Raw genomic sequence first — 26,861 nt, 5'->3', positions numbered from 1 at the left:
TAGTAAACTACAGAGTCATGTGCTGCATGATATTTATAACTCTGTTAGAGATAAACTGGTTGTTTCAAAGGCCGACATTTTGAAACAACAACATGCTCGTGCAACACCTGTGACCATAAGTGTGGGTGATCATGTTTTCAAAAGCATGCCTGATCGCCTTTCAAAATTAAATTGTAAATTTGTGGGTCCCCTTTTGGTGACTGAACGCCTACATCCTAACAAGTTCAGGATTTTTGACCCCTCTACAGGCCTTAGCGAGATTGCACACGCTGATAGGCTCAAGAAGACTCAAGCGCCTATTCCAACCTTTACCCGGCCACCTCCTGGGCCCCCGGCAAGAACTTTGCCTTGTTTAGCTACCCCTCATTGTTATGACCTTAGGTCAAGGGGTCCTGTAATTACCTGAATTTTCATTGTGTAGTGTTATGTATTCCTGTAATTACCAGAACTCTCATTGTGTAGTGTTATGTATTCCTGTAATTACCTGAACTTTTATTGTGTAGTGTTATGTATTCCTGTAATTACCTGAGCTTTCATTGTGTAGTGTTATGTATTCCTGTAATTACCTGAACTTTCAGTGTGTAGTGTTATGTATTCCTGTAATTACCTGAACTTTCATTGTGTAGTGTTATGTATTCCTGTAATTACCTGAATTTTCATTGTGTAGTGTTATGTACTCTTGTGATGTTTCCCATTTCTGTATTCTTGTGATGTTTCCCATTTGTGTTGTCTTGTATTGTATTTTGTCGTGTTTAGATGTTAAGTATCATGTCCCGGACGTCCGGCAATTGCTCTATTTGTCTTTTGTTAACTGGCGCCAGTCTTATGTTCCTTTTTGTGTTTGTATATGTTGTCTTTGTATATGTTGTCTGTATGTGTTTCTTTAATGTATTTGGGTGTGCTTTTAAATCCATTTGTCCCACACTTCTGTCTGCCACTGTTTTGTGTGTGGTTTGTGTGTGGCTTATCTTTGTATTATTTAGATTCTCTTTGCCTCGGTCAGTTTTTTTTTTTTTTTTTTTTCTTGTTTGCTCGGTGTGTGCACCAAGGGCGCGGGACGAGCGATGTGTTGGCACGGTGTATATATATATTTATTGTATTACATTATTTATATTATGCTGTTATGTATTTATTTTATGCATTACAATGTGTTATGTTATATTGTAAGATATCGCAGATCCGATGTGCGCCGTTTGTTTTTGGCTCGAAATAAGTGAGCGTGGCGTTAGTTTCCAAGCAGCCTTGAAAACGGTTGCACGCATTTTGTGTTTGTGCTATTTTTGCGTATCTAAATATACCATTGAAACTTTAAATCTTTGCGTATTCATTTGCCACCCCAGTACAGGAGGTTAGGTTTAACCAATTAACACTAGTTACACAAAGAGTTGATAAACCTGAAGGACTAAAGAAGGAGAATCAAAACCTGACTAAAGAAATAGAAGAATTAAAAAGACAGTTAAAAGAAGTAAAGGATGAGAATGAGGAATTAAAGAGGAATAATAAAGAGAATAAAGAGTCCATAGCAAAAGAAATAAAGGGTTGGAGAAAAGTTCAAGAAAATAGCAACATTGAATTTAGAGATATAGTCAAACAACAGATGAAGGAACACACTAAGGACACAATTAAAGTGATGAGAGAGAAGGAGAATAGAGTAAGAGACTTAGCAGATAAAAAGAAATGTATAATTACGTTAGGAAAGGAAGAGAAACATAATCCAAATAGGACGACAAGAGTAAAAAAAAAAAAAAGAGAGAAAGACAGAGTGAACAAGGTACTAACAATATTTCAAGAAGGTGAACATGAAATAGGAAAAGAAATTGAAGAAATGTATAGTCTCGGAAAATACAGAATAGACAAGACCAGACCAATTAATATTAAATTCAAGTCACAAACGACAGCAGAGAATGTCTTATAAAAAACGGGAAAACTAGCAGAAAGTGATCAGTACAAACAGTTATGGATAAAAAGAGAGATGAATAAAGAGTAAAGAGAGGAAGAGAAAACAAAAGAAATCAAAGCTAAGGGGAAAAAATGAGAACAGAACAGAGTCAGACAAAGAGAAATTCTATTGGAGAGTAGTGGATATGAAAGTGAGGAAATGGTTCATAGGAGAGAAAAACAGAAGGGAAACAGAAAACAGGATGGAGGTAGCAGAAAATTAAAAGTGTCCTTCACAAATATAGATGGATGATGATATAGAATGATGAATGAGACAGGCTTGAATGAACTGAATGATTACCTGATGGAAAAGGAACCTGACATAATGGGAATTGTGGAGACAAAATTGAAAGGTCCATTACCACCCAACAGTGGAGGACATGGTGCATATAATTATTGGATTAGAAACAGACAGGTAAAACAAGGTGGTGGAGTTGTTCCTGACTAAGAAGGATATAAATGGGAGGAATGTTACATATGGAAAGAATAGAGTGGAAATGATCATGATGGAAATAGAGGACAGGTGTAAGAAGAGCAGGAAGTTTGTGGTAAATTATGTGCCTCCTAAAACGGCTTCGTGGGAAGAGAGAGAACACAAGAATATGTTAGAAGACACAAAGATAACACTAAATAAGATAATGGATGATGGATGATGGAGGAAGAATAGTTATAATGGGTGACTTTAATTATAAAGAAATCTGCTGGGAAGAAATGACAGTGAAGGGTGGAGATGACCTATGGGGAAATGTACTACTTGATATGATTATAGAACATACAATGACACAATGGATACAAGAGAATACTAGGTATAGAAATGAGGAAGAGCCTTCAAGACTAGACCTAATAATCACATCAGAACCTGAAATAGTGGACAAGATTGAATATAAGACACCACTAAGTAAAAGTGACCACATATTAGTAGAACTGGAACTAAATGAAGAAAAATACATGAGAAAAAACGAACAATATAGAAAGGGAAGAATGATGTATGAAAAATGAATGATAAAATGAGATTTTTTATCAAAAAGCAGACTGGGAAAGGATATACAAAGAGGAAACAACAGTAGAAGAGAAATGGAAAAATTTAACAAGAATTTATAAGGAAGGAAGGGAAAAGTATGTTCCAAGACAAAAACAAGAAAAGGGATATATAGAGTGTTGTTAAAACAAAAGATGTAGAGAGTTAAAAGATAAAAGGGATAGAGCTTGGAAAAATGAAGGAAAAACAAAAAATCTGAAAAATGGAAAATATATGCTAATTATAGAAATGAAAATGTACAAGTGCGCAGAGAAGAAAAAGAAAATACGAAATAGATGTTATAGAAAAATTTAAAGATCAACCAAAACTATTCTATAGATTTGTAAACCTGAAAAACAAACAAGAATTACTAACACTACGGCAAGGAGGAATAGAATACACAGAGGAAATAGAAATGGCAAAAATTATGAACAAGCACTTTAAATCAGTGTTTATGAAGGAGAATATAGAACTTAGAGATGTCGAGTGGGAGGGGAAAGTCCCCCCTATGAAAGAGATAGAAATAACAAGGAATGAAATAATGAATCACTTGAGTAATCTCGATGTTAGATAATCGCATGGACCAGATGAAATGGCAGACTGGATTTTGAGAGAATGCAGGGACGAACTAACAGACAAAATACATAATCTAATAAGCAGTTCATTGAAAAAAGGAAAGTTCCTGAAGATTGGAAAAGGGCATATATAGAACCAATATATAAGGGGGGAACAAAGAAGACCCTGCAAACTATAGACCAGTCTCTCTTACAAGTATGGTAGCTAAAATTTGTGAAAGATTGATCAAAATTAGATGGGTAAAGCGTTTGGGAAAATAAAATAAAACAATGTACTAAATTCGAGGCAGTTTGGATTTATACGAGGATAATCATCTGTCACAAACTTGATGTGTTTCTATTCAAGTATGAACGAGTATCTGAAGGAAAAAGAACCGGACATAATGGGAATTGTAGAGACAAAATTAAAAGGTCCACTACCACCCGACAGCATAGGACACAATGCATATAATTATTGGATTAGAAACAGAGAGATAAAGCAAGGGGGTGGAGTTATGTTCCTGACTAAGAAGGATATAAACGTGAGGTGTGTCACATATGGAAAGAATACAGTAGAGATGATTAAGATAGAAGTAGAAGACAGTTATAAGAAGAGCAGAAAGTTTGTAATAAACTATGTGCCCCCAAAAACAGCCTCGTGGGAAGAGAGTGAACATAAAAGTATGTTAGAAGACACAAGAATAACATTAAACAAGATCATGGAAGATGGAGGAAGAATAGTTATGATGGGCGACTTTAATTGCAAAGAAGTCTGCTGGGAAGAGATGACCGTAAAGGGTGGAGAAGACTCATGGGGAAATGTTCCACTTGAGATGATTATTGAACATACAATGACACAATGGATTCAAGAGAACACTAGGTATAGAAATGAAGAAGGACCATCGAGACTAGACCTAATAATCACATCAGAACCTGAAATAGTGGAAAATATAGAATACCAGGCACCAATAAGTAAAAATGACCACATATTGATAGAACTAGAACTAAATGAGGAAAAATACATGAAAAGAAATGAACAATATAGAAAAGGAAGATTGATGTATGAAAAAACAAACTTTGATAAAATAAGAGAATTCTTTCAAAATGAAAACTGGGAAAGAATACACAAAGAAGATACAACAGTAGAAGAGAAATGGAGTATTTTGACAAAAATTTATAAAAGAAAAAAAAGTGGAAAAGTATGTCCCAAGACAAAAAAAATAAAAAATAAAAAAAAATAATAAAAAAATATGTAAAGTGCTGGTACAACAAAAGTTGCAAGGAGTTGAAAGACAAAAGAGATAAAGGTTGGACCAAATGGAAGAAATACAAGACCTGAAAAATGGAAAATATAAACTTGTTATAGAAATGAATATGTACAAGTGTGCAGAGACGAAAAAAGAAAATGTGAAAAAGATGTCATAGAAAAATGTAAAGATCAACCAAAACTATTTTACAGATTTGTAAACAACAAACAGAAAAACAAACAAGAATTAGAGAAATTACGACAAGGAGGAGTTGAATACACAGAGGAAATAGAAATGGCAGAAATTATGAACAAGCATTTTAAATCGGTGTTTACAAGGGAGAACATACAACCTGGAGAGATCGAATGGGAAGTGAGAGTCCCTCCTATGAAAGAAATAGAAGTAACAAAGAACGAAATAATTAAACACTTGAGTAATCTTGATGTCAGAAAATCGCATGGACCAGATGAAATAGCAAACTAGACTTTGAAAGAATGCAAGAATGAACTGGCAGAGAAAATACAAAGCATAATAAACAGTTCCTTGAAAGAAAGAAAAGTTCCAGAAGATTGGAAAAAAGCAAATATAGTACCTATATACAAAGGAGGAAATAAAGAGGACCCTGCAAACTATAGACCAGTCTCTCTAACAAGTACAATAGCAAAAATCTGTGAAAGAATTATCAAAAAGAGATGGGTAAAGTATTTAGTAAAAACAACGTACTAAATCCAAGGCAGTTTGGATTCAGACAAGGACGATCATACGTCATCAATTTAATATGTTTCTATTCAAGGCTAATAGATATAATACAATAAAGAGATGGATGGGCTGATTGTGCATTTCTAGACCTAAAAAAAGCTTTTGACAAAGTACCACATAAGAAGTTACTTAAGAAATTAGAAACTGAAGGAGAAATACAGGGCAAACTGCTTAAATGGATGGAAGACTTTTTGCAAGAAAGAAAAATGAGAGTAGTGATAAGAGACAAACACTCTAACTGGGATGAAGTAATAAGCGGTGTTCCCCAAGGAACAGTTCTGGCCCCAATAATGTTTGCTATATATATTAATGATATGGATAAAGAAATTGAAAGTTATATGAGCTTCTTTGCAGATGACGCAAAACTGTTAAAAAAAAAAGTGAACACGGAAGGAGATTGTGAGTCACTACATAGTGATCTCAATAAAGTATGGGAATGGAGTAGGAAGTGTGAGATGGAGTTCAATACCAAAAAGTGTAGTATAATGGAATTTGGAAAAAGTAGAAAGAGAATAGAAGGATCATATGAATTGGGAGAAGAAGGTATAAAAAAAGTAGAAAATGAGAAGGACCTGGGAGTCATTATTATGAATAATATGTCACATGAGAAACATATAAATAAGATTTTTGGAGAAACTTATAATTTAAGAAGAACAATCAAAGTGGCATTTACATACCTGGCTGAAGAAATGGTGAAGAAAATATTTATCAATTTGATAAGACTAAGATTGGAATATGCAGCAACGATATGGTCACCAAGTACAAAAAAATGTATAACAAAACTTGAAAGAATACAAAGAACAATTACAAAATTGGCACCAACTCTCTCAAAACTATCATATGAAGAGAGACTAGCAAAACTTGAGCTACAGACACTAGAGCAGAGAAGAAAGATAGGAGATTTGATAACTATTTACAGAATCATGAAAGGCATAGAAATTATTTATAGAGAGGATCTAATAAAATGGGATGAAAGAAATACAAGAGGACACGGAAAGAAAATCAAGAAAGACAGCTATAGAAGAGATCTGAAAAAGAATAGCTTTCCTCACAGAGTAATAGACATTTGGAACAAGTTAGATGAGAAAGTGGTGTGTGCAAAAACAATACATGAATTTAAAAATAGTTTAGATAAAATGAGATATAAAGACGGGATACCACGAGCATAGCTCCCCTTCCCGTAAAATACAACTTGGTAAATACTAGGTTAAACACACACACACACACACACACACACACACACACACACACACACACACACACACACACACACACACACACACACACACACACACACACACATATATATATATATATATATATATATATATATATATATATATATATATATATATATATATATATATATATATATATATATATATATATCCAGGATATCCATCTGGCAAGTATGTAGACTTCTTTCGACAGAATGAATGATTGACTCCTGTAGTATTTGAGCCATAGGTTTATCATGAGTCTGGGATGGTATCAGCATATTATGGTAGATGTCCATATGAGGCTGGATGGAACTATACCCCCAAGCAGCCACACATTCTACTTTTTTTTTTTTTTTTTTTTTTTTTTTTTTTTTTTTTTTTTTTTTTTTTTTTTTTTTTTTAAATAAATGAATAGGTGATACTTGATTCATCAAATGTTGTTGTTGTTGTTGTTATCATTATTATTATTATTATTATTATTATTATTATTATTATTATTATTATTATTAATATTATTATTATTATTATTATTATTATTATTATTATTATTATTATTATTATCATTATTATTATTATTATTATCATTATTATTATTATTATTATCATTATTATTATCTTTATTATTATCATTATTATTATTATTATTACTATTATTATCATCATTATTATCATTATTATTATCATTAGCATTATCATCGTCATCATCATTATTACTATTATTATTATTATTATTATTATTATTATTATTATTATTATTATTATTATTATTATTATTATTATTATTATTATTATTATTATTATTATTATTATTATCATTATTATTACGGCATTCTTCTTCATCTTCTTTTTCTTCTTCATCTTCTTCTTCTTATTATTATTACTTATGAGCATAACTTTACCCTTGGGTTCAATTTCATCAGCCACTTTTGAAACCATTGCCCTAGTTTGTCTATATCTTATTTGATTTAAGTGATCATTTGTACAGTTTATTATGATCAGCAAGTCTGGAGATAGTAGATGTAAGTCCATAGTCAGTGTCATTGATATATACTAAAAAAAATGTTACCCTAGAACGGAACCCTGAGGAACTTCACTTGTAACAAAAAGAGTGTGGAAGTCAGAGGTGGAGGGAGTGAACTTGAGGAGAAGAAAAAGAATAGAATAGATGGATGGGATCAAGGTGACTTTCGATACAAAAGGAATGTCTGTCGAGAAAGAAAAGGAAAGGGCAAGAGATAGGTATAAGTGGAGAGTGGTTGTGAATGAATGATAAACTAACACAGCCTGAAGGATTTCTTTTTGTCTGCTCTGAGTGGATGAAGGGGTAGTGTTGAAATCAATGGGCAGGGATCAGGGATGATCTTTCATCCACAAAAAGCTAAAACAGAAGGGAAAACAAATGGATTTTAAATGAGTGATGTATGAGGTGGTTTTATGCCTTGGCAAAACCACGACCTATATAAAGGATTATATATATATATATATGTACATATGTATATATATATATATATATATATATATATATATATATATATATATGTATGTATGTATGTATTTACCTAGTTGTATTTTACAGGAAGGGGAGCTATGCTCGTGGGATCCCGTCTTCATATCTCATTTTATCTAAACTATTTTTAAATTCATGTATTGTTTTTGCACACACCACTTTCTCATCTAACTTGTTCCAACTGTCTATTACTCTGTGAGGAAAGCTGTTCTTTTTCAAATCTCTTCTATAGCTGTCTTTTTTTATTTTCTTTCCGTGTCCTCTTGTATTTCTCTCATCCCATTTTATCAGATTCTCTCTATCAGTAATTTCTATGCCTTTCATGATTCTGTAAATAGCTATCAAATCTCCTCTCTCTCTTCTTTGCTCTAATGTCTGTAGTTCAAGTTTTTCTAGTCTCTCTTCATATGATAGTTTTGAGAGTGTTGGTGCCAATTTTGTAATTGCTCTTTGTATTCTTTCAACTTTTTTTATACATTTTTTTGTACTTGGTGACCATATCGTTGCTGCATATTCCAATCTTGGTCTTATCAGGGTGATTAATATTTTCTTCACCATTTCTTCATCCAGGTATGTAAATGCAACTTTGATTGTTCTTATTAAATTATAAGTTTCTCCAAAAATCTTATCTATATGTTTCTCAGGTGACATATTATTCATAACAATGACTCCCAGGTCCTTCTCATTTTCTACTTTTTTATTCCTTCTTCTCCCAATTTATATGCTCCTGTTATTCTGTTTTTGCTTTTTCCAAATTCCATTATACTACACTTTTTTGTATTGAACTCCATCTTCCACTTCCTACTCCATTCCTGTACTTTATTTAGATCTCTCTGTAGTGATTCACAATCTTCTTCAGTTTTCACTCTTTTCAGTAGTTTTGCATCATCTGCAAAGAAGCTCATATAGCTTTCAATTCCTTCATCCATATCATTAATATATATAGCAAACATTATTGGGGCCAGAACTGTTCCCTGCGGAACACCGCTTATTACTTCATCCCATTTTGAGTGCTGGTTTCTTATCACTACTCTCATTTTTCTTTCTTGCAAAAAGTCTTCCATCCAATTTAGTAGTTTGCCCTGTATTCCTCCTTCAGTTTCTAATTTCTTAAGCAACTTCTTATGTGGTACTTTGTCAAAAGCTTTCTTTAGGTCTAGAAATGCACAGTCCGCCAATCCATCTCTTTCTTGTATTATATCTATTAGCCTTGAATAGAAACATATCAAATTGGTGACGCATGATCGTCCTTGTCTGAATCCAAATTGCCTTGGATTTAACACTTTTTTTTTTTTTTAATATTTTACCCATCTACTTTTGATAATTCTTTCACAAATTTTTGCTATTGTACTTGTTAGAGAGACTGGTCTATAGTTGGTAGGTTCTTCTTTATTTCCTCCTTTATATATAGGTACTATATTTGCTTTTTTTCCAATCTTCTGGAACTTTTCTTTCTTTCAAGGAACTGTTTAGTATGCTATGTATTTTGTCTGCCAGTTCATTCCTGCATTCTTTCAGTATCCAGTTTGCTATTTCATCTGGTCCATGCGATTTTCTGACAACAAGATTACTCAAGTGTGTTAATATTTCATTCTTTGTTACTTCTATTTCTTCCATAGGGGGGACTTTCTCTTTCCATTCGTTCTCTTCAGGTTGTATGTTCTCCCTTGTAAACACTGATTTAAAATGTTTGTTCATAATTTCCGCCATTTCCATTTCCTCAGTGTATTCAACTCCCTCTTGTCTTAATTTCTCCAAGTCTTGTTTGTTTTTCAGTTTATTGTTTACAAATCTGTAGAATAGTTTTGGTTGATCTTTACACTTTTCTATGATATCTTTTTCATATTTTCTCTTTTCCTCTCTGCACGTTTGTACATGTTCATTTCTATAACAGGTATATATTTTCCATTTTTCAGGTCTTCTGTCTTTTTTCCATCTGGTCCAGGCTTTGTCTCTTTTGTCTTTTAACTCCCTACAACTTTTGTTGTATCAGCATTTTACATATTCTTTTTCTTGTTTTTGTCTTGGGACACTTTTCCACTCCTTTTTGTAAATTTTTGTCAAAATATTCCATTTCTCTTCTACTGTTGTTTCTTCTTTGTATATTTCTTCCCAGTTTTCCTTTTGAAAGAATTCTCTTATTTTATCAAAGTTTGTTTTTTCATATATCATTCTTCCTTTTCTATATTGTTCATTTCTTTTCATATATTTTTCTTCATTAAGTTCCAGTTCAATCAATATGTGGTCACTTTTACTTATTGGTGTTTTATATTCAATTTTGTCCACTATTCTAGGTTCAGATGTAATTATTAGATCTAGTCTCGATGACTCTTCTTCATTTCTATACCTAGTGTTCTCCTGTATCCATTGTGTCATTGTATGGTCAGTAACCATCTCAAGTAGAGCGTTTCTCCATGAGCCGTCTCCACCCTTTACTGTCATTTCTTCCCAGCAGATTTCTTTGCAATTAAAGTCGCCCATCATAACTATTCTTCCTCCCTCTTCCATTATCTTGTTTAATGCTATCTTTGTGTCCTCTAACATACTTTTATGTTCACTCTCTTCTCATGAGGCTGTTTTCGGGGGCACATAATTTATCACAAACTTTCTGCTCTTTTTCCATCATTATCATCTCTACTGTATTCTTTCCATATGTGACACACTTCACGTTTATGTCCTTCTTAGTCAGGAACATAACTCCACCCCCTTCCTTTTTCACTCTGTTTCTAATCCAATAATTATATGCATCATGTCCTACACTGTTGGGTGGTAGTGGACCTTTTAATTTTGTTTCTACAATTCCCATTATGTCTGATTCTTTTTCCTTCAAATAATCATTCAGCTCATTCAATCCTGTTATTAATCCATCTATATTTGTGTAAGACACTCTTAGTTTTCTACCACTTCCATTGTGTTCTCTGTTTCCCTTTTGTTTTTCTCTTGTATGTCGACTTTCTTTAGTTTCATATTCACTACTCTCCAATAGAATCTCTCTTTTTCTGACTCCGTTCTGGTCTCGTTTTTTTCCTTAGCTTCAAGTCTTTTCTGTTTTTCTTCCTCTCTTTCCTCTTTATTCATTTCCCTTTTTATCCATACCTTTTTATATTGTTCACTTGTTGCTAGTTTCCCTGTTTTGGATAAGATATTCTCAGCCGTAGTTTGTGAGCTGAATTTAATCTTGATTGTCTGGTCTTGTCTGTACTATATTTCCCGAGCCTGAATTTCTCTTCGATTTGTTTCATTATTTCTGGTTCATCTTCCTGAACTAATTCTAGTAAATTTCTTACTTTTTTATTTTCCTCTTTGATTCTTGTGGTTCTATCTGGGTTATGTTTCTCTTCCATTCCTAATATAATTATACATTTCTTTCTGTCTGCTAAGTCTCTTACTATATTCTCCTTCTGTCTCATCACTTTAATAACTGAGTCTTCAGTTTGTTCATTCATTTGCTGTCTGATTATGTCAGTGAATGCAACTTTGCTATTTTCTTGGATTTTTTTTCCAACCCTCCTTGTTGTCCTTATTATTCTCCTTTAAGACTTTATTCTCTTCTTTTACTTTTTTTAACTGTTTTTTTAATTCTTCAATTTCCTTAGTTAAGTTTTTGTTCGCCTTCTCTAGTTCTTCCAATTCTTCAACTCTCTGCACAATGTTGTTAACGTGACCGAACTTAAATTCCCAGTGCTCGATCATCTTATCGAGTTTCTCTTCTAGTCTTGTTAAATGGGGGGGGGGGTTGTGTCCCCCCCACCCTCTTTAAATCCCTGGAAAATATTCTCATCATCTTCTACTGTATTGCTCTTATCTATACTTCTAATCTTTACATTTTTGTTAGACATTTCATCATCGCTAAATTGGTCCGGACCTCGTTTATTTAGATTTCGTCTGCCTACCTGGGCCAAGTCCTCACCTTCCTCATTTCATTCCATTTCCCTCAGTAATCCCTCCCCTTCTCCTTTTTCCTTACTTTCCCTACACCACGAGCAATTTCCCCCCCCCTGTAAATACAATAGGTACTTCCTTTGCTTTGGGATCCACGAAATTTCACTTTTTCTTCAGAACGTCGTCTATGCCGTCCGTTCGTTGAAGTGTGTGTGTGTGTGTGTGTGTGTGTGTGTGTGTGTGTGTGTGTGTGTGTGTGTGTGTGTGTGTGTGTGTGTGTGTGTGTGTGTGTGTGTGTGTGTGTGTGTGTGTGTGTGTGTGTGTGTGTGTGTGTGTGTGTGTGTGTGTGTGTGTGTATGCGTGTATTTACCTAGTTGTATTTACCTAGTTGTATTCTACGGGAAGGGGAGCTATGCTCGTTGTGTCCCGTTTTTATTTCTCGTTTTATCTAAACTATTTATAAATTCATGTATTGTTTTTGCATACACCACTTTCTCATCTAACTTGTTCCAACTGTCTATTACTCTGTGAGGAAAGCTGTTCTTTTTCAGGTCTCTTCTATAGCTGTCTTTTTTTATTTTCTTTCCATGTCCTCTTGTATTTCTCTCATCCCATTTTATCAGATTCTCTCTATCAGTAATTTCTATGACTTTCATGATTCTGTAAATAGCTATCAAATCTCCTCTCTCTCTTCTTTGCTGTAGTGTCTGTAGTTCAAGTTTTGCTAGTCTCTCTTCATATGATAGTTTGGAGAGTGTAGGTGCCAATTTTGTAATTGCTCTTTGTATTCTTTCAAGTTTTTTTTATACAATTGTTTGTACTTGGTGACCATATCGTTGCTGCATATTCCAATCTTGGTCTTATCAGGGTGATTAGAATTTTCTTCACCATTTCTTCATCCAGGTATGTAAATGCAACTTTGATTGTTCTTATTAGATTATAGGTTTCTCCAAAAATCTTATTTATATGTTTCTCAGATGACATATTATTCATAACAATGACTCCCAGGTCTTTTTCATTTTCTACTTTTTTTATTCCTTCTTCTCCCAATTTATATGATCCTGTTATTCTGTTTTTACTTTTTCCAAATTCCATTAAACTACACTTCTTTGTATTGAACTCCATCTCCCACTTCCTACTCCATTCCTGTACTTTATTTAGATCTCTCTGTAGTGATTCACAATCTTCTTCAGTTTTCACTTTTTTCAATAGTTTTGCATCATCTGCAAAGAAGCTCATATAGCTTTCAATTCCTTCATCCATATCATTAATATATATAGCAAACATTATTGGGGCCAGAACTGTTCCTTGTGGAACACTGCTTATTACTTCATCCCATTTTGAGTGTTTGTCTCTTATCACTACTCTTATTTTTCTTTCTTGCAAAAAGTCTTCCATCCATTTAAGCAGTTTGCCCTGTATTCCTTCTTCAGTTTCTAATTTCTTAAGCAACTTCTTATGTGGTACTTTGTCAAAAGCTTTTTTTAGGTCTAGAAATGCACAATCAGCCCATCCATCTCTTTCTTGTATTATATCTATTAGCCTTGAATAGAAACATATCAAATTGGTGACGCATGATCGTCCTTGTCTGAATCCAAATTGTCTTGGATTTAGCACGTTGTTGTTGTTGTTTTTTTACGAAATACTTTACCCATCTATTTTTGACAATTCTTTCACAAATTTTTGCTATTGTACTTGTTAGAGAGACTGGCCTATAGTTGTTAGAGTCTTCTTTATTTCCCTCTTTATATATAGGTACTATATTTGCTTTTTTCCAATCTTCTGGAACTTTACCTTCTTTCAAGGAAATGTTTATTATGCTATGTATTATGTCTGCCAGTTCATTCCTGCATTCTTTCAGAATCCAGTTTGCTATTTCATCTGGTCCATGCGATTTTCTGACATCAAGATTACTCAAGTGGTTCAATATTTCATTCTTTGTTACTTCTATTTCTTTCATAGGAGGGACTTTCTCTTTCCATTCAATCTCTTCAGGTTGTATGTTCTCCCTTGTAAACACAGATTTAAAATGTTTGTTCATAATTTCCGCCATTTCAATTTCCTCTGTGTATTCAACTCCTCCTTGTCTTAATTTCTCCAAATCTTGTTTGTTTTTCAGTTTGTTGTTTACAAATCTGTAGAATAGTTTTGGTTGATCTTTACATTTTTCTATGACATCTTTTTCATATTTTCTCTTTTCCTCTCTGCACGCTTGTATATATTCATTTCTATAACAAGTATATATTTTCCATTTTTCTGGTCTTCTGTTTTTCTTCCATTTGGCCCAGGCTTTGTCTCTTTTGTCTTTTATCTCCCTACAACTTTTATTGCACCAGCACTTTACATATTCTTTTTCTTGTTTTTGTCTTGGGACATACTTTTCTACTATTTTTTTATAGATTTCTGTCAAAATATTCCATTTCTCTTCCACTGTTGTATCTTCTTTGTGTATTCTTTCCCAGTTTTCATTTTGGAAGAATTATCTTATTTTATCAAAATTTGCCTTTTCATACATCAATCTTCCTTTTCTATATTGTTCATTTCTTTTCATGTTTTTTTTCTCATTTAGTTCTAGTTCTATCAATATGTGGTCTTTTGCTTATTGGTGCCTGGTATTCTATATTTTCCACTATTTCAAGTTCTGATGTGATTATTAGGTCTAGTCTCGATGGTTCTTCTTCATTTCTATACCTAGTGTTCTCTTGGATCCATTGTGTCATTGTGTGGTCAGTAATCATCTCAAATAGAACACTTCCCCATGAATCTTCTCCACCCTTTACGGTCATCTCTTCCCAGCATATTTCTTTGCAATTATAGTCGCCCATCATAACTATTCTTCCTCCATCTTCCATTATCTTGTTTAGTGTTATTCTTGTGTCTTCTAACATGCTTTTATGTTCATTCTCTTCCCACGAGGCTGTTTTTGGGGGCACGTAGTTTATTACAAACTTTCTGCTCTTCTTATAACTGTCTTCTACTTCTATCATGATCATCTCTACTCTATTGTTCCCATATGTAACACTCTTCACGCTTATATCCTTCTTAGTCAGAAACATAACTTCATCCCCTTGTTTTTTCTCTCTGTTTCTAATCCAATAATTATATGCATTGTGTCCTATGCTGTTGGGTGGTAGTGGACCTTTTAATTTTGTCTCAACAATTCCCATTATGTCCGGATCTTTTTCCTTCAGATACTCGTTCAGTTCATTCAGTCCTGTTATTAATCCATCTATATTTGTGTAGGATACTTTTAACTTTCTGTTGTTTCCATTGTATTCTCTGTTTCTTTTGTGTTTTTCTCTGTTATTTTTCATTGCTTCAATTTTATATTCACTACTCTCCAGTAGAATTCTTGTTTTTCTGTCTCCGTTCTGGTCTCGTTTTTTTTTTGTTTTTTTTCTTAGCTTCATGTCTTTTCCTTATTTCCTCCTCTCTTTCCTCTTTATTCATTTACCTTTTTATCCATACCTTTTTATATTGTTCATTTGTTGTTAGTTTCCCTGTTTTGGACAAGATATTCTCTGCCGTCGTTTGTGACCTGAATTTAATCTTAATTGGTCTGGTCTTGTCTGTACTATATTTCCCGAGTCTGAATTTCTCTTCGATTTGTTTCATTATTTCTGGCTCATCTTCCTGAACTAATTCTAGTAAGTTTCTTACTTTTCATTTTCCTCTTCGATTCTTGTGGTTCTATCTGGGTTATGTTTCTCTTCCATTCCTAATATAATTATACATTTCTTTTTGACTGCTAAGTCTCTTACAATATTCTCCTTCTGTCTCATCACTTTGATAACTGAGTCTTCAGTTTGTTCTTTCATTTGCTGTTTAATTATATCAGAAAATGCAACTTTACTATTTTCTTGTATCTTCCTCCACCCCTCTGCCTCTTTTGCTATTGTTTCTTTATTGTCTCTATTGTTCTTTTCTAATTCTTCATTCTCCACTTTTACTTCTCTCAACTGTCTTTTTAGGTCTTCTATTTCATCAGTTAAGTTTTTGTTCACCTTCTCTAGTTCTTCCAATTTTTCAAACCTCTCGGCAATTTTTGACATCTTGCCAAACCTAATCTCCCAATGCTTAGTCATTTGTTCAAGTTTTTTCTCCAGTTTTGCCAGTCGGGGGAGGTTGGTATCCGCCGCCCCCTCATTAAATCCTTGAAAATTATTATCCTCACCTTCCATTGAACTGCTTTTATCTATGTTTCTGATCTTTACAATTTTGTTAGTCCCATCATCAAGATCCAAGTCATCCGTTCGGCGTTTGTTTACAATCCGCCTTGACTCTTGGACCAAGTCCTCCCCTTCCTCATTTCTTTCCATTTCCCTCAATATCCCTTGCCTTCTCCTTCCCTATCACTTCCCCACTATTCCACGAGCACTCCCCTTCCTTATAAATACAAAAGGCACTTCTCTGGATGCTGAGATCCACGTAGTTTTTCCTTTTTCTTTGGAACACCAGTTCTCGCCGTCCATTCGGTGAAAGGGTGTGTGTGTGTGTGTGCATGCATTGTTAAAATCAACAGCTGCGATAGCATTATTCTGTTTATGGAATTTCTTTTCTATGTTACGCACCAATGTGCGGTCGTCTGGATGCAGATTTTTTAGTAGAGTACTAAAGTCCATGATATTTTCCTCTAGACGTCTTTCGGCCTTAACTGTCCATCTTCAGGAGGTGTTAACTGGTCAAATTGTTGACAGAGAATGACTCGGTTTGTTCGCATGTTGGTATATATCGGCGGAGAGCGGAGTGCCCAAACGTCCGCACGCCAATCAGAGCACGGGATGCGTTCTCTGCCTTCTGGCTACTGCTGGATATTGATAGCGGGTTTTTGATGGTAAATGAGCACCGCTTCTGTCATCTTTAGTCTTCTGGTGTCGTTACCTCTTTCGATGATGGTGGTGGTGCCTTCCATATGGTGTCTCTTATGTATGAGTCCATGCTCGTATAGGTAGTGTCTTCTTATGGCGCCGTCCTGCAGATGTGCTGAAATCTTCTTTGACAGTGTTGTAGTGGTGACAACAATGTACCGAGAATTTAGGCGACTGCAGTCACCATTGGAACATGTGTGTTGGTACACGACGTTCACCTCTTGCATTTCATTGGTCTTAGGGAGACAGCTGTTCTTTACGACTAAGTTGGATGTCTTTTTTTCTCTTATAATAAATGACGATGTCGATTTTTGAAGTCGGGTCGGTGGGTGTGGCGTTCTTCTAAATTATATTCTTGAAGTCTTTCTCGTCATCCTTGTTGGCTGAAGACATAGTACCACTATAGAAGAGTTTTGTATTTTATGTAACTGGTTGTTGTTCTTGTTGGCGCATAAAGTTGTCCAGTCGATGCCGTATAACGCTATTTATTTCTTGCATGGGATAATTGTTGTTGCCAAGAAGCTGGGTGATTCTCTTAAGCTCTGCGTCCGTGGCGGTCCATGTTGAGCAGTGGGTGAGGGCTCTTTTGACGAAGGCGTTGGTGACACTGCGTCGATACTGCTCAGGACACTCACTTGCACCGTTAAGGCAGAATCCGAGGTTGGTGGATTTGGTATAAACTTCTGTTGAAAATGAAGCGGCTTCACGACGGACCAAAATATCGAGGAAAGGAAGCTTGCTGTTTTGTTCTATCTCTTGGGTGAAGTTGAGGCAGGAATTTGTTTTGAACTTGGAAATTAAATTCACGACTTCTTCTTCTGTGTTGGCACTAATGAAAATATCGTCCACGTATCTTGCGTAGATTTCTGGTTCTCCAGTAACTTATGTACTTCTTACACTTCCATTTTAACACTTTTAAACACATATTCTTTAGTGATTCCTATCTCCTCAAAGTTCCTGTTCTTGGGTGAACCAATTGGAATTTTCTGTTCATTATTTCAGCATTTATCCATCATATACTAGGTCAACCATTTTTTAGCTCGGAGATTCCTTTTCTGTGTTTTAATTTGCCATTTAAAGATCTATAGAACAGTCCAATGTTCTACCAAACATGCTGCAATGCAGCCATATGTACATTTTATATGAGAAAGACCAAGGAAAAACAATGAATTATTTTTTCTTGTTCTTTTACAGGAGGAGGAGAATTTGAAGGGAGTAAAATGCTATACATGATGTACTCTAATGTTAATGGATCAACACAAAAATATATAATTAAAGAACTAAATAAGAGTGAAATAATGAGAATATATATGAAACATATATTAAACAAATAATTGCATGTGTGAGTGAATATAAAATGTAAAGAAAATACAACTCATGAAGAAAAAAAAAAGGGAAGCGGGTTGCTAATTACAAATCACAAATTAATTTGTTAACTGGAACTGGGAAAGCAATTAAAAATATGAATCACTTGGAGAAAGGAGGAACTTCAGTCAATGTTGAGTGACTCTTTGTTAGATGAAGAGTTAAAAACTATTTACCAGGAATTGATCATATTATGTTTTTCTTGCAAATTTCGGTTGGAGAAAAATGGGGACACATAAAAAAGAAAGTATGTCTAGATTTTTCACAGGAGTTACAAACTAATGCATCTAATATGCTGACATGAAAAAATAAAGATAAAAATGGTAGTTGGGGTGGTATATTATCAACACCTGACCATAGGTCGCAAGGTAAATGTACGTAAGCCAAGATAATCATTATGCTTCTGAGGAAAAGCAAATAAATGAAAAATACAATGCTTTGTTAGTGTCACAAAAATGTAATAAGATTGAGTAACAGTTATACAAGTGTTGTGTCACAAAATGTAATGCAGTATTAAATAATGCAGAAAAATACCTGAAGTGAATCGCTAGTAACAGCGAGAATCATACAAATAATTTCCGACAGTCAACAGTTCCGACAGTTCCGCTTGGCATAAAGCTAGGTATCGGTTCGATTCTCTGGGTGACTGTTGGAAATAATTTGAAGTGAAATAGATTGTTATGTGAGAAAGCATTGCACAGTTTGACTTTGAACAGGACAATGCAACACAAGAACCTAATGCAAAGCACAGATAACAGAGATAGATAGCATTTAGTTTGATGCTATGCAGTATAAGACAGAAGTTATATTATATAAGAAATTTATGTGTACAATAATTATTGTACCCTAATTCAGAGCACCAAAACAAAGACTTCCATAATGTAAGTAATCGTACTAAACAATTTCTTATAATGTAGTATGATGGTATGGTCATGTGTTATATTTTAGTTGGTCTGGTCAAGTTCAGTGAGTCGTATAATGTACTCTGCCCTGGTTTTCATATGTAGCAAATGTATGCATAAGTATGGTGTGACAATCTTGTTTTCTCTCATTCCTTCGTCCCTGGCTACATTACCTTCTTTCCTTTTACCTACTGCATTTATCTTCACCTACAATACTTCTATCTTCAAGTTTTGCACCAACAACCCCAGGGTAGGAATAAGCAGTCCATCAATTAATTAACAATATCATTCAAAATGTCTTCCCATTGTTCCTTCTTCTCTACTTGCACTGCTTTATGTCTTGTGCCGGAATCTCCACCTCTGCTACACCTTCATTTTTGCAAATTGTGGTTTGAAATCAATCACCATCAGTTTTCCATTACACCATAATTTTCAAACTCATCCCCCTCTCTGAAAATTCTGCCACCAGCTTTTTGAGAATCTGCATCACAAAAGTTGTGCTCCTGCCACAGTTTCCATTAGTTATATCTATTATTTTCATAATCAACTGTAATAACTAAGATTTACCATCATCATCATATTTTCAACACCATATATATATATATATATATATATATATATATATATATATATATATATACATATATATATATATATATATATATATATATATATACTCTTCATTATCATTTTATCATTTCCTTTTTCAAATTATCCTTAAATATTCAGTGTTCTTACTACTTTATTTACATTGTCCATGCCATCTATTTAGCCAGGGAGCAATGACAAGCACAGTACCTGCCTTTTGTAGTCCTGCAAAGTGGATGGCAAAGCTACCCATTTTCAAAATACATCAACTCTCTCACCGCCATCAGGAGGTGCAGCCCTGAGGGAGTGATACCCAGTCTCTGGATTGGGCTCATGATGTTTCTATTAACTTCATCTGTATTTAGTACACTTTTTCACACACGGAGAGCTGATAAATGGCAACTGCTCTCCGCTTCCTGCCATTTTCAGCTGCTGACATAGAAACTGTCTCACTAGCTGGATCATGTTATATAACCCAGAATTTATCTACAGGTCATTTCCATATTTCTCAGTAACTACCATTTTTGGTCTCTCAATATGTCTTATATTCAATAAGTTTTATGTCTCTAAGAAAGTTAATACATTCAATATAGTGATATATATAGTGATATATAGTGATCCCTCGACAAAGAAACTGAAAAAAGTATTGCTAAAAAGAGACAGGCTTATAAGAAATATAAGTGCTCGGGTGCATCTAATGAGTATGAAAGTTATGTATCAATACAGAGAGATTTAAAAAAGACAATAAGAAAAAGAAAACGACAATACGAAATGAACATCGCTGAGAAATCCAAAGAGAATCCCAAAGAATTCTATAGTTACATTAGAGATAAAAAGGTTGTTAGGAATCACATTGGTCCACTATTATCTGCTGACGGTCAACTTGAATATTCAAATGAAGGAATGTGTAATATCTTAAACAATTATTTTAGCTCGGTATTCGTAAACGAAACACCTCAAGGTGAATTCCAAACTGAAACCTGTGAAAAGTCTAGGGTAAACTTACTCACTACGGTAAATATAACAAAAGAAAAAATTAAAAGGTGTATAGACAAACTCAAAGTTAATAAAACACCAGGGCCTGACGGTTGGTATCCAAGAATCTTAAAGGAAATGAAAAATGAGATTGTTGTTCCATTAGAAATTATTTTCAAGAAATCAATCATATCCGGAGATGTCCCAAGAGAATGGAAGCTAGCTAACGTTACTCCCATATTCAAAAAAGGTGACAAAAAGAAACCAAATAACTATAGGCCTATAAGTTTGACTTCAATCGTAGGAAAAATAATGGAAACTATCATCAGAGATGCTATCAAAGGATTACAAAGGCAAAGCATGCCGACAGGAGACCTTTTGATCCATATCTAGGTCGGATGCAAATAAAAAAAAAAAAAAAAAAAAAAAATCATATTAATAATAAATTAAAACTATAACAATGTAAATAACAATTAAAATACATAAATAAATGCATTGGTATAGTTGAATAACATCATTTAGAAAGTAACCGTTTGATAAATGATAGCCAGCATGGTTTCAGACGGAAACGTTCTTGCGTGACTAACTTACTCGAATTCTACAACACAGTTATCTCGAATTATGACAAAAGAAACAATATAGATTTAGTATATCTAGACTTTGCAAAAGCTTTTGATACCGTCCCACACGAAAGACTACTTACTAAATTAGCTTTGCATGGAATAAGTGGTAGCCTATTAGGTTGAACTAGTAATTGGTTGAAGGGTCGAAAACAGAGAGTTGTTTTAAATGGAAAAACTTCTGGATGGAAAAGTGTTGCAAGTGGAGTTCCTCAGGGTTCCGTTCTTGGGCCACTTCTATTCATAGTATATATAAATGAAATAGACCATGGACTAAAATCTACTGTTTCCAAATTTGCTGATGATACAAAACTGTGCGGAGTGGCAAATGATCACTCAAACCAATTAGATATTCAAGAAGATTTAGATAAATTACAGCAATGGTCTGAAAAGTGGCTAATGAAATTTAACACAAGTAAATGCAAGGTAATGCACATAGGTAAAAATAACAGTAAGTACGATTACAAGTTATTTGGAAATTCGTTAACAAAAGTGGATAGTGAAAAAGATCTCGGCGTAATTATCAGTAACGACCTCAAATCATCCAAGCAGTGTATTTCAGCCTCTGAGAAAGCAAATAAGATTCTAGGACTGATTGCGCGATCTTTTGATTTCAAAAGTCCATCACTCATTAACAAGCTATATAAATCGTTAGTTCGTCCACATTTGGAATATGCTGTTTCCGTATGGTCACCGAATCTCATTTAAGACATTGACAGACTGGAAAAAGTACAACGGCGAGCCACAAAACTGATTACAAATATAAAAAATAAATCATACGAAAATCGACTAAAACATATGAATCTGTTTTCCCTAAAAAAGCGTAGACTCAGAGGTGACTTGATACAGGTCTTTAAAATTCTAAAGGGAATTGACAACATCAAAAGTGACAAAATTTTTACATTGAATGAGAATCAGACAAGAAACAATGGTCTCAAACTGTCCAGAAATAGATTCAGTTTGGAAATAGGTAGAAACAACTTTGCCAACCGTGTAGTTAATGAATGGAATAAACTTCCTGCACAGGTAGTGCAATGTAGTTCAGTTCGAAGCTTTAAGAATCATTTAGATAAATACCTAAGTAAGATGCTGTAACGATTATGATTTATCTTATATTATTTGTTTTTGTTTTGTTATCATTTGTCTGTCTGATTTTCATTTATTATTAGTTATACGTCAATTTATTATTATTTACTATTTACCTGTTTGTTTATTATTTAACTATACCTATGCATTTATTTATGTATTTTATTTGTTATTTACATTATCATAGTTTTTATTTATTATTTTATTATTAATATGATTTTTTTTTTCGCATCCGACCTAGATATGGATCAAAAGGGGTGCACGACTTTTCGTCGCCGTCTTTTCGTCGCCGGACTTTTCGTCGCCGACTTTTCGTCGCCGACTTTTCGTCGCCGGACGTTTCGTCGCCGGACGTTTCGTCGCCGCGACATTTCGTCCCCGCGACTTTTCGTCGCCGGTCTTTTCGTCGCCGGACTTTTCGTCGCCCCAAGCATAAATTGTATGCAAAGATTGACAAATGGAAATATATGATTTAATGTCATATGTCATATGTCATATGTATTGAAATGTAAAGTTCTTTAGTAAGGCACGATGTTGTGTGAGATACCTCTCAGATAATCCAGTATGTCACGGTTTTCATAGTCCTCTACAATGTTCATAATCCTCTCGTCCAGCCGCTCGTAGATTGGACGGCGGCCTCGGGCGGCGTTGCCCGCTACGAGTTGCTCGATCTCAACATCCTTAGTTTTCTGAATTCGTCGTATTCCTTTAATAAACTTCCAGATGGTCGGATGGGTTGCACCGAGGAATGTTGGAAGTCCACGATGCCATGCCTCGACAGCGTTAGTAGTTCTGTCTTCCTCATCTAGCACACGCTGATGCATATTCCAGAGTTGAATGGGAAACAGTGGAGTGCGCCGAACACCTCTTCGATTTGGTCTGCCGACGTAGTTATCCTCGAAGTAGTCCAGAAGTGGTGTCAGTTCGTCGGGCATCTCATCGGCTAGCGTCTCGAAGGCGTCGATGACGTCGGCCGGAGGTACGAAGGCAAGGGCGGGCAGCATGCGGCAGTATTGGAACGTCTCGTAGTCGTTGCGGTACTGGTTCTGCAGGCCTATGCTCTGTATCTTTCTTTGAATGCACTGCGTCAAGTGGAAGAAGCATCCACTTTGATAGTCTTATAATTCCGTAAGAATTTTCACTATCAATAATATTAGGTGACCAATGTAATAATAATAAATAATAGGATTATGTGATTATTACTAGAAAAAAAGTGACTGGACAGACGCTACTACCAATAATCACATCAAGATCAATCAGAAGAAGTATATTGAATTTGGCATTAAATCATATATTTCCAATTTTATATTTCAATTATTTTATATTTCAAATATTGTCAATCTTTGCATACAATTTATGCTTGGGGCGACGAAAAGTCCGGCGACGAAAAGTCGCGGGGACGAAATGTCGCGGCGACAAAACGTCCGGCGACGAAATGTCCGGCGACGAAAAGTCCGGCGACGAAAAGTCATGGACCCGATCAAAAGGTCTCCTGTCGGCATGCTCCGCCTTTGTAATCCTTTGTACTTCAGATGATTTCACTTGTAGCATATTTGTCATTTTAGTACTTATGTCATCCTCAATACCATCTCGGGAAATTATGAGGGAGTCAAAGGATTGCGAAGCCTTAAGTGTGTGTTAATGAATAAATCTCGGCTAAGAAAGCACCAAAGAAGGATATGACAACCTGTAACCACTAGGCTGTCCATGAGGGGGCAGGTGTTTTGTGTTTTGGTTAACTATTTTGAGAAAGGTATGACGTTGCTGGCTAAGGGTACTGGCATAAACTATGGGTGCAGGACTAGTCGCATACAACACAGTAACATAATAGGATGGGGCTCATTATACTCGCCTTTTAAGTTAGTTCTGTAATGTGTCGTGCACTCCAAAGAGGTGTCTCTCATGCAAACTTTGTGCTTACAGGTGCAAAATCTTCTGGCAAAGATAGTGTGCGCTCATGACCGAGTTCGTTTTATATCATCAATCTGTCTTCGGTTATATGTGAATTCTGTGTGATTTATGTTGTTTTTACTGAACTGTGGTTGAATTGTGTTGCTATTTAGCCCAAGGTAAGAGGGTTATGGTGGGCGTGATACTGGTAAACACAAAATTAACTACTATACTTACAGAAGAACTCCCAACACTGATTCCTGACGTAACAGATGACTGCGGACTCGCCTGCGGCCTGCGGAGAATAACACAAATTCTACTATTATAAAATTTTCATTGGGACATTATTTTCGCGTGCAATATCTTATAACACTCACTACGATGAATGAGAATGTTTACCGAGAGCGTCTTACTTGAGTATGGCTGTAAAATGTGAATTTCTTTCTGCGTTGCTACCACTACGTAAGCTCATCAATCCCACTGTTAGCGTTGCCGAACTTTCAGGTAGAAAAACTTGGCTATTACTCTTGTTTTTGTAATCACACTTTACATCATTGTAATTTTTGTGTTTTCTGAGTGGTGATGATGTCACTGTAGTATTAGTGACTAGATTTTTAATGCTGGGACCGTTGAGCATAAATGGTTTGCGCTGATGTTGATGGAATCCATGGGTGCTGGCCACACTGGTTGAAATTGTGGAGGGTGACTGGTTGAGCCGCGTTATACTGGTACCATTGTAGTTTCTTAATGAGAAGAAATCACACAATATCATTAATTCATTACCGCACCATTGGTATCAGTAAAACACAGTGCAGCATGTCTAAAGGTAGTGGCGACTGTCAAAAATTAAAGAACACAATTGCATGCAATAGGTGAGTGATATGATCAACAAGATTTGCAGTATACAAGTAACACAACCCGAGTACCAACTCTGTTCCACTGTCCTCAATGTGGCCTCTGTCAGCCTTGGCTTCACCACCACTCTTATTGGTTGAGAGTGAAGGTGAGGGCGACGGTGAAGGTGAGGAAGATGCCACACGGGAACCGAAGATACTTTCTGCAGCGCTTGGGGGAGCGGGAGAGTCTGCTATTGAAGACGTCTTTGAAGAAGCTGCTGAGGTTTGGATTTCTGTAGCACATGTAGGTTTCCTTGAGGCACCAGTTGAGCAACTTCTGAAAGTGGAATTGCTTAAATTTGTACATAAAATTCTCATGAAGAGTTCAGCGCTAACCAAATCTCCGAATGATTAATCAAACATTTTACATAAGGAACGTTTTCGAAGAATTCACACATGTAGTATTGGAAAGAATAGTAAGACAATCGAAAGGAATAGAAGTATATCGGGTTAAGAACAATCTTAAAAGGCACAAAGATCAATAGCCCCACGCTAATAATGACCTTCAATCAACCACAATTTCCAACCTAAAAGCAGGTTACCTAAGCTATGAACTACAGAGGTACTATTCACGACCAAAACACTATTTCAACTGCTAGTGTTTAAAACACGATATATGTTGCCGCCAAAGAGGCGTATGTGTACATTGCTTAACCCTATCATCCTATAACTGTAAAGCAAACCAATTTAAAAACAAAGTCCTCCGTCTCAAAGTCGGGACGCAACAACTTCAGAGAATCCCGAAGACAAATACTATTTGAAATTGTCAAACGAGCAGTCACATGCGCAGAAGCACTATAATCCGTCAGCCAAACCCCTCCTAAAATTTGTGTATATATGTATGTGTGTGTGTGCAATATGGAACAAATAGCTAGTGACAGCAATGTACATCAAATAATCATGCCCGGCTGTCGCGAAGCTTCGAAAGCGGGTCCCTCTAACTATGAGTCCCACGCAATAACATGCCACCGCTTTGAACGTATAAAAGATTCTATAACCTGATACGTCGACTGAACACAGTGGCCCTGGAGTCTTTTTTATGAACCCCAACGTCACCCGAGAGCATGCCCTATTATGTGCGTTAGTGGCACGATGTATATGTGTGAATATATATATATATATATATATATATATATATGTATATGCATACGCACACGCACACACAAACACACACACACACACACACACGCACGCGTGTGCGTACACACATCGTTAGATTGACGGCGAAGATTGGAACTTAGGGGAAAAAAACGCAATTTTTGTGGATTTCAGCGACGAGGGAGTACCTGTGTTGGATTAGTAGGGAAGGGGAAAGCTCGTGGTGTAGTGGAAAAAAAAAGAAGGGGAAGTATTATTGAATGAAATGGAAGGAAATGAGGAAGGGGATGAACAAGCTCAAACGTCAGAAGAGGTGTCGACAATAAAAGATGTGCAGACGACACAGCTCATGTCGAACAAGTCAGTAAAGGAATTCAGAGTAGAAATATAGATAAGAGCAGCTCAATAGAAAGAGGAGATAAATATTTCCATGGATTTAATGAGGAAG

At 35.2% G+C, this 26,861-nt stretch overlaps 1 protein-coding gene across 2 annotated transcripts in view; it reads right to left on the bottom strand.

Annotated features, from left to right (window-relative positions):
- LOC143041533 (uncharacterized) overlaps positions 1 to 26,861 on the bottom strand; it is a 266,756-nt gene that overhangs the window by 43,082 nt on the left and 196,813 nt on the right. For both annotated transcript variants that reach the window (XM_076213520.1, XM_076213521.1), the window contains exons 20-22: positions 25,350 to 25,592; positions 24,833 to 25,162; positions 24,657 to 24,714 (exon numbers count right to left, since the gene is read on the bottom strand). In XM_076213520.1, the coding sequence (XP_076069635.1) occupies positions 24,657 to 24,714; positions 24,833 to 25,162; positions 25,350 to 25,592 (631 nt within the window). The remainder of the gene's footprint in view (positions 1 to 24,656; positions 24,715 to 24,832; positions 25,163 to 25,349; positions 25,593 to 26,861) is intronic.

Source organism: Oratosquilla oratoria, chromosome 31 (assembly GCF_046742065.1).
Source record: "Oratosquilla oratoria isolate Oo_2021 chromosome 31, ASM4674206v1, whole genome shotgun sequence".
Classification (NCBI taxonomy): Eukaryota; Metazoa; Arthropoda; class Malacostraca; order Stomatopoda; family Squillidae; genus Oratosquilla; species Oratosquilla oratoria.
Note: the sequence above shows the minus strand (reverse complement) of the source record. Positions and strands in the feature narration are given on the sequence as shown.